Source organism: Lytechinus pictus, chromosome 12 (genome assembly GCF_037042905.1).
Source record: "Lytechinus pictus isolate F3 Inbred chromosome 12, Lp3.0, whole genome shotgun sequence".
NCBI classification, from domain to species: Eukaryota; Metazoa; Echinodermata; class Echinoidea; order Temnopleuroida; family Toxopneustidae; genus Lytechinus; species Lytechinus pictus.
In genome coordinates, this window is record NC_087256.1 from 15,226,102 (window position 1) to 15,235,186 (window position 9,085).

At 35.9% G+C, this 9,085-nt stretch overlaps 1 protein-coding gene across 1 annotated transcript; it reads right to left on the reverse strand.

The window, feature by feature from the left end:
• Positions 1-280: 280 nt before the first annotated feature.
• Positions 281-8,556, reverse strand: LOC129272443 (slit homolog 1 protein-like). Its single transcript, XM_054909592.2, has 9 exons — positions 8,375-8,556; positions 7,917-8,045; positions 6,072-6,182; positions 5,261-5,423; positions 4,950-5,021; positions 3,021-3,092; positions 2,348-2,419; positions 1,247-1,318; positions 281-341 (listed from the first exon to the last, which is right to left on the reverse strand). The coding sequence occupies exons 1-9, from the start codon at positions 8,514-8,516 to the stop codon at positions 281-283; spliced, it is 894 nt and encodes a 297-aa protein (XP_054765567.2). The 5' UTR covers positions 8,517-8,556.
• Positions 8,557-9,085: the final 529 nt, after the last annotated feature.

Sequence of the window (9,085 nt, forward strand, 5' to 3'; positions counted from 1 at the left end):
CCGGGGGGTAGATGTCCGGGGGGTAGATGTCCGGGGATAATTGTCCGGGGGGTAGATGTCCGGGGGGTAGATGTCCAGGGGGTAGATGTCCGGGGGGTACTTGTCCGGGGGGTAAATGTCCGGGGGGTAGATGTCCTAGGGGGTACTTGTCCTAGGGGGTAGATGTCCTAAGGGGGTGGATGTCCGGGGGGTGGATGTCCGGGTGGTGGATGTCCGGGGGGTGGATGTCCAGGGGGTAGATGTCCGGATACGGTCACAAGTGTATGATATCATGAGGGTCCTACTGAGAGAGAATATTGTAATACATGATCTGTGATGCATCCAGTTGTGTCGACATGAATCTAGTCATATAAAGACAAGTCAAGAGCAATTTTAAAGCTGGATGGCGTTTTGCCGAAGTTAATTGGAAATCCGATTCCTGAGCAGGCCAAGTTTCATGGCCGTTTCTCAGCAAAGCATGAAATATCCTCGTGCATTTTGGTATTATGAGAATAGAAAGCATTAACTTTCTTCATTACATAATTCCTTCGAGAATGATTTCAGGATATTTCATTTGGGGTCTTTTCAAAAGTTTTTTTTTTTTTTTTGGGGGGGGGGGCAATCGGTATGATGAATTAATTCTCTATCTATGGCCAAGAGATGGTGATGTAACTTCAACAAAATACATTAATCTTATCCAATGTTAAAATACAATCTTTATAGTGCTAAATATAATAAGTCATATACTACAGTAAAATTCTACATTTCAAAGAGAATCCACACTTTGTACACAGCAAAACCTGTGGTGTTAACCGGTGTACATAGAGGACCACACCAGTTATTTTATTCCGGTGTTAAATTGATGGTGTTAGTTTAACACCTATAGGTGTTATTACAACACCTTTGGTTGTTACATTTACATTCTTTGGTGTTATGTTCAATCTCTAGGGTGTAATTTTAACATCTCGGGGTGTGGTCCTCTATTAACACCAACTGGTGTCAGTTTTAACACCACAGTTTTTTACAGTGTACGCATTGTTTTTAATGGAACCCGCCCCCCAGTATTTTCACATGCTCTGTTTGAACTCACCGTTTGAACATTTAAAATGTTACGTCGTTAAATTGTATCTGAACTGTATAACTTTGTGTTATATTCGAATGACGATGAAATAGAGAAATTAATTGAAATTGAATTGAAACCATGGAAACATGGTTGATGGATCTACTTTGTAATTTATAACTTAAACCGTATAATCCTGCAACTTACATGAAAGAGAGTCTATCAAAACCTGTGAAGCAGCCGCCATCCAACTGAGTAATCCGGTTCATTTCCAGCCGTCTGCAAAGTGATGACAGAAATAGGTATATCACGATTTTTTTTCTTCAAATAATTAGTTTGCAAACTTCCTTTTCTAAAAAAAGGATATGCATGACAAACAACATTATTCATAATCAGCAAAGGCAGTGTCTGTCTACCGTGCATTAATTAAGTTACTGCTATTTTCTGACAAAGTTTTCACTGGCTTGCCATTTAGACGCTTGCCTCTAATACGTTGACAATGCTGAAAGGTGTGATGTGATTATCCAATATTTTTGGGCTCGGAAGTTTTCTTCAAATGTTAACATTCTGAGGAACAAACTGCAAAATTCAGCATTTGATTTGGATAAACAGAAAAGAATCAAACAAGCATAGCGATTAAAATTTCGTCGAAATCGGATTTGAATAATAAAGGAATAACATGTTAAACGCTATGCTTGCTTGAGTTTTCTCTTTTGATTCAAATCAACCTTTTTCTGGGGTTAACTAAATAGTGCCGTTAGGTGTTGATGCATTTCGGAATGTTTTGGTTCTTGTCAAAGTGTGCACTGTCAATGGCAACCAGTGGCGTACAGATGGGGGGGGGGGGGGGCTTAGGAGAGCGATTGCCCCCCCCCATTTTATCACGACAAAGAAATAAAGAGTAAATAGGAAAGGGAAAGAGAGTAGGTGAAATATAATATTATTTTCTGGATATTATCTATCACAACATTTTATTTTGGAAAAAAAATCGACACTTTTGCTCGCTCACAACTTTTTTATTTTATTTTGTAGGATACGCAATATCTCGCCCCCTCAACACTTTTGGCTCATCACTCCAATGATGGCAACTTCGAGCGGTACAGTATTTGTTTGTTTTGTGAACAAAATATATTGTAACGGAGTGATGATGTAGACCTATTTGGATATCGGCTGATTTTTTTTGGGTATAATATTATTACATTTCTCCCACAATGTATAGTTTTAATTCTGATAGGAATTTATGGTGTTTATAAAGGAAAAAAATAATATTAGGGAGTTAAATTTTACGCGGGCTTGACGAATACTTACAATCTTCCTAAATTACGAAGACCTTCAAATGTGCCCTTCTCAAGAACAGTCAGACTATTGTTTTTGAGTGACCTGTAACAAAGGAAATACATCTTGAAACCATTTGACTTTACAGGTAGCATCGTCCGATTCCCAATATGTTTGCCGTTTTCGTATGGCTTCTTACTGCTATTTTTAGTTGAGGATGTCCGGTATCAAATGTAAAAATACAGTATATAAATTTCAAAATGGTTGTAGCGTACATGTACTATGGACATTCCAATGTGCTAAGATTTTAAGGTTAGTCAAGAAAATACTAGTAATCAAGGGCGTAGACTCGTTTGATCATGGGAAGGTGCACATCTTTGGGAGGTGGAACTTATGTTTGGAAAATCAACTGTTGAAAGCAAAATAAGGGGTCTAGCCAAATATGTATATTCAAAGTTTAAAAATATCAGGGCCCTGGGGACGAATTTTCGCAGGGGGTGCTGAAGTAAATTTTACAGGCAAAAAAAAAGGGGGGGGGGTTTCAACACAAAATGTTAGTAATTTCCTTTGCATTTCTCCAATTATTTTCCACATCTACCAGAATTCCAGGGGGTGCTTCCCAATGGAGAATAATACACACATCCCCCAGCACCCCCGCTTCCCAGGGCCATGAAAAGTATATGATTTTGCAATAATGCCGATTTACAATCTCCAAAGACGATGAAGTCCAACAAAAACACCATGTGGTAAGTTGCTTAGTCCAGTTGATTTCAGTTCCCTATAAAGAAAATGAAAGTGGAAGGAAATTTGTAATATCGCAATTATTTTGAGGCAATCATAGTCAAAATACTATGACTACATGAAATATGGAGCGCCTCCCCCTTGTCCAACCCCTCTTTTTAACTTAATGTAATTGAATGTCCGCCCGCAAATAACGCAGATATTAACATCATTGTAACAGAAAAAGTCCCCTTGAGAACATTGCTAGTACGTTCAAGTCTGTGAAATAAATTCAACTGAGTTTCTTTATTCTAAACAGCAATTAGAGAACCCCCTGTGTATATATACCTGATGTTAAAAGGTTTGAAACCCCCTGTACACTATAACGCATCTTTAAAACTCTTTATCGTAACTAGAAATACCCCCTGAAACCAATTTCATCGTTTACCTAATATTTTTTTTAAGATGTTGTCAGTATTAGAATGATTCATAATTAACATGACAATGAGAATGACATTTTCATAGCGCCGTTCCACATTGGTAGAAGTACTCAAAACTTTTTAAGAAGACATCGAGTGAAGATGTAATGAGAGGAAGGGAGAAAGAGGAGAGAGAGAGAGAGGGAAGGAGAGAGAGGGGAGGGGAGAAATGTTATTTAACACAGAATGATACAAATAGAAAAAAAAAGAGTTGTTTGGGCAAGTAGTTTTTTTCGGATAAGAATGGCCTTTTCCATGTTTCTTAAGACGTATAGTGGTAATTCCTCCCTTTATAGCATCCAGTATCGAACTTTCATTAATTGCTTTCTCTATGAATAAATAACTTTGAATTTGCCAAAAAAGTACTAAAATTTGTAAGAGTAAGTTGTGCCGTCATAAACATGATAAAGCCATTATTGTCTGGTAATTTATTCCACTTCATTCCCCAATATATAACTCAATATTGTTATTCAAGTGATATCTTTTAATTGAGGAAACGCTTATTTTTCTTTGCTTAATATGGGCCATTCATTAAAAACATCAATATCTTATTTTATTACATTTCTATATTTTGTCATGCATATACATTTTCATATAGCTCCCTACGGAAAATAAAATCCATTTGCCATCACGCATCACCTCTTTATTACCAATTCATATTTCCTTAATCGCATTTCCCCCCATCTATTCGAATTCAATAATTGTCCGTAAAAATAAGAATGCCTTTCTTTTCAGTACATTAACCTTGAGTAGCGTTCAACATCAAATCTTTCCAGCCCTTTTTTCAGGCTGAGGGCGCCCTGAATATTATTTTAAAAATTAATATTTCTTTTATCGCCATTTGTAAATCTTTCCATTTTATGCATGTGTGCTGTACATGTGTGCTCAAGGGAAATTTCTCACGGGAAATAGTCATTCAAGTAGTTTCATTATCTTATTCTTGTGAAATTTCCAAATAATGTTTTGACAATTAGTGTACATTGACAAACACATTTCATCTATTTAAGTAATATTAAAAAAGAGAATCAATTCATAAAGTTTTTCAATGAATATAGACTACTGAACCAAGTCCTGATACTGGATTGGCTTGGAACGGGGATAGGCCTGGGGGGTGGTGTATAAAATGTTCTTTTAAACAAATAACAATATCAAAGGTCACAAACATAGAGAAGCAAATTGCAAATAATAATAGCATCAACACTACTACTACTACTACTACTAATAATAATAATAATGATAATGATAATGAAATAATAATAAAAATGATGAAGATGATGATAATGATAAAAAATAATAATAACAATAATAATAATAATAATAATAATAATAATGAAACATAAGAAAACATCAAACGTTATTGCACCGGGGATAGCTAGTTTGTCACATCGGCATCACAAAATTGAGTAATATTGAATTAGAACAATCAACATACTTACAAATCATATGCATTGCTGAGTTCAGAGAAGGAACCCTTCTCCAGATGACCAATGTAAGCACCAGCCAGATTTCTACAATAATGATAATATGATAATGAGGTGATGATGGTTCTGATGAATCTACCACTATATTTCTGAAGTAACATACAAAAAAAAATTGGAAGAATTACCCATTTTCTATGAATAAATGAATCAACCCCAATACATTTAGGATAGCCCCCCCCCAAAAAAAAACAAGAATAAGTAAATAATTAATTAACGAAAAAAAGTTAAAAAATGAATTAATTGAAAATATAAATAATCCTGATTACATGAATACAGCCTTTGGAGCAATTTCTTTGGCGTAGTCTTTCTTCCAGTCAACCGAGCAGTTCACCCAAAATGGAACCCATTCAGAATCGGTGCATCCAAAAGAAAACGGGGGCGTTTTCTGAGATTCGCCGCAAGAACAAGTCGACGGGCACCGAAGTGTATCTGTGTAGAGACAACAATAGAAATCAACAACAACAACGACAACAGAAATTGATTGCCAGCGAATACATGTGCTTTGGCCACCATCATCATTGTCATCAACACTATCATCACAATCATCATCACCATCATCATCCTCGTAACCATCATTATCATCATCAATCATTATCATCACCATCATCATCCTCATAACCGTCATCATTATCATCATCATCATCACCACCACCACCACCACCATCATCATCATCATCATCATTATCGTCATCATCATCATCGTCATAACCATCATTATGATCATCAATCATTATCATCACCATCATCATCCTCATACCGTCATCATTATCATCATCATCATCACCACCACCACCACCACCACCATCATCATCATCATTATCGTCAGCATCATCATCGTCATCAGACCGTCATCATCAGGGGCGGTATTGGGGTATTTTATGTATTTCTCTGCATATAGAATGAAATAATTCGTAGTAGTAGACGGGTAATATAGATGCTATTTTTCATTTAAAAAAAAGGTGAATATCTGTCACTATCCTGGATATACTTATTGTGGATAATATTCCATGACTTTAAATCTTTGTATGGACATAATCTAACATTCCTAGATTTATGGGAGTGATTATTGATTCTTACCACAAAGCATTTCATCGTCTCCATGTGGGCAATCGACTCTTCCATCGCATTGCAATGTGGGAATAAGACAAATATCACTTCCGTTACATCGGTATGCAGCAGAACTGCATTCTGAGGATTAATAAAGTGATGTACAATAAAGGAATACCATTTAGTCATGAATATTCGTGATACTCATAATTGAAGCATACATGTTTAAGGAATCATACCATTCAGGGTATTTTCTCACGCCATATTGGGTGTTCGAAATGTATTACGTTGTACATGTCATATGATAATCCCAATTTATGCCATGATATGTGACTTTAAATTGTTCGAGAAATAGTTGCAAGTTACGAGGATCAATGTACTGTTAGATAATTCGTTTTTCTGATTTCGAAACGGAAAAGACAAAAACGAAATATTGAGTGAAAATTGATTGTATTTTCGAGATTTAAAACAGAAAAAATGGTCAGCTTTCAATACTTTGATTTAAGAATGAAATATGTAAAAACGTTAAAACAGAAAACGGTTAATTTTTCTGTTTTTACAGATTTTAATTTTAGTTTTTCCGTAAAAAAACACGAAATTGAATCGAAAGCCTTCGTTTCCTTTTTCTGTTTCGCCTTCACGAAACAGACAATTGCGCGCGCCTTCTCGTTTCCTTTTTCCGTTTCGAAATCAGAAACGCGAATTATCTGATCGTACCACCGTCAAGGTACGATTAGATAACTCCTTTTCCTTTCATACTTGAATCAAAATATTGAAAAATGACCTGTTTTTTCTATTCTAAATCTCAAAAAATCAATTTTCACTCAATATTTCGCTTTTGCTTTTTCCGTTTCGAAATCAGAAAAACGAATTATCTAACAGTACCTTGATTTTCGAGCCCATAGAGTCTCTATATTGAGCGCAAGCAAATGGTGCTGTATCTTAGTATGCATTGTCTTTACACTTCGGTTTAAAAATCCAGCGTGAACCCAGGTACTGGAACCGTTGGAATTTGCCAGTGTGTGGTCTCTTTGACCAATCAGAGTGCAGTATTCTTGTTTTCAAGCTGCTTTAGGTACTTGGCCAATGAAACGTGTGATCTTGACTCGATTAAACCAATTCTTATTTTGAAATCTAAACTCAGCTTTGTCATGATCTAAAATTCATTTGAGCTCAAACAAAAATAAAGTGTGAAAATAGCAGCTTTTGTCAGGTGAAAATAATTATTTTGTAGCATATTTTAGATCAAAATTTTAACCTATATTACAAAATCTTTGAATTAATTCAAACACATGACATGAAAGAATTCGATGCACAATTAGAGCAGCAATGACCGAATGAAAAGAGGTGTTTTGGTCCGCATCAAGCTCATTAAATATGCAAAACATCTCAAGTCATGAATATCACTTGGATGAAAGAAGCCACTTTCTTGGGACCTGCCGTCTGACTGTTTAGGTTAATCACAGCTGTAAATTTGATCAATAGTTTTAGGCCTGTATTGTGAACTCGGGGTTGATTAAAAAATCTGGTCCAAACTTGTGGTCTATCAATGGAGAGTCAGAGGTTACACAGATATTCAACATTGTAGGTTCAATTTGTCAGCTTATCTTGCACTCGACTCACTCTTACCTGTCTGGTGATGATAGCATAGGGCCTAAATAGGTTTCTTCCTCAGAAAATAACTTGGTAAACAATCATAAAGAACATCTTAGGCCTATAGCTTTCAGCTTCCAATAATTGAAGTCCCAAGTTGGACCATGGTTTGAATAAAGTGGACTTCAGAATACATACGGGTCAATATCTTTATGTTCTTAAGCGATTTTATTATTAATCATCAACATGAATATGAATGTCTTTAAATGCTTTCAGTCTTACCGTCACATCCAATTTCATCGGAGAAGTCATGACAGTCAACTATCCCATCACACCTTGCAGATACCCGGATGTATTCAATACCAGAGTTACATGATAAATAATCTCCCAGAGCGTCAACCAATGATGTTTCTTTGGATACAACAATATACAATTTTAAAATAGCTGTAAAGGTATGCCTTCCTGATAATCATTTTCGATATAAAAGTACACGTATAGGCCTGAAATCCGTTTCATTATAAACAATGACAGTGATAGATAACTGTAATATAACCTAAATTATCTTCAATTGTACTTATGGGTTAAGTTAATGAATGAATGTTTTATTCTGACTTCGAATCTTTCATTAGAATTAAGAAAGGATGCAGTTATATAAAATAAATAAATAAAATATTCTTAATCGTCCAAATAGCTCCCAAGACCTGTACAAGCTTTGACGACTTACATGCCCGAGATATTACCATTATTGTATGACGTAAACTCCATCGCAAAACCCTGGCGCTGCTCCATGGAATCAGTACACAGACTCACGACCGTGGACCCTCCCGGCAGGATAAGTGACGTCACAGAACTACTAGCCAATGAGAGATTAGTAGCAGTCATCCCATCGGAGGTAGTATGGCGAATATGCACCCTATCCCAAGGAAACTCAATCTCCAGAATTTTGACATCAATCAATACCTGATCACAAAATGATGGAAGTGACGCGATTGTGTTAGGTTGGTATTTTACTTCCTATTATTTCCTACTTCAAGTAGTGACGAAAACACACTATACCGTTCAAACATTTACATACCGGGGGCCGTATCATAAAGCTATTCGTAAGTTAAGAGCGCGACTTAACGAAAGACTGGTGATTCTTTCCAGTGGTAAATGGTGTCCCCCATTATGTTCATTGGTGATTAGGGGAGACCGGGGACAATTGTAACAAAATTTACTAAATTTGAATTATTACCTATATTAAAGATAAATTCCTGCTGAAACCTATATAAAACGAAAGATGCATATCTTGGCTTGACATATGTATAGGTTTGGATTAAGTTGAAAAATTGATTTAGAAGCTATTATCATTTGAAAACTAGAGGTCAAGTGTTACGTTTGCCCCACAACACGGAGTAATTGTAACACACCTTTGGGGCAATTGAAACACTTGAAATTATAACATTTTTGTT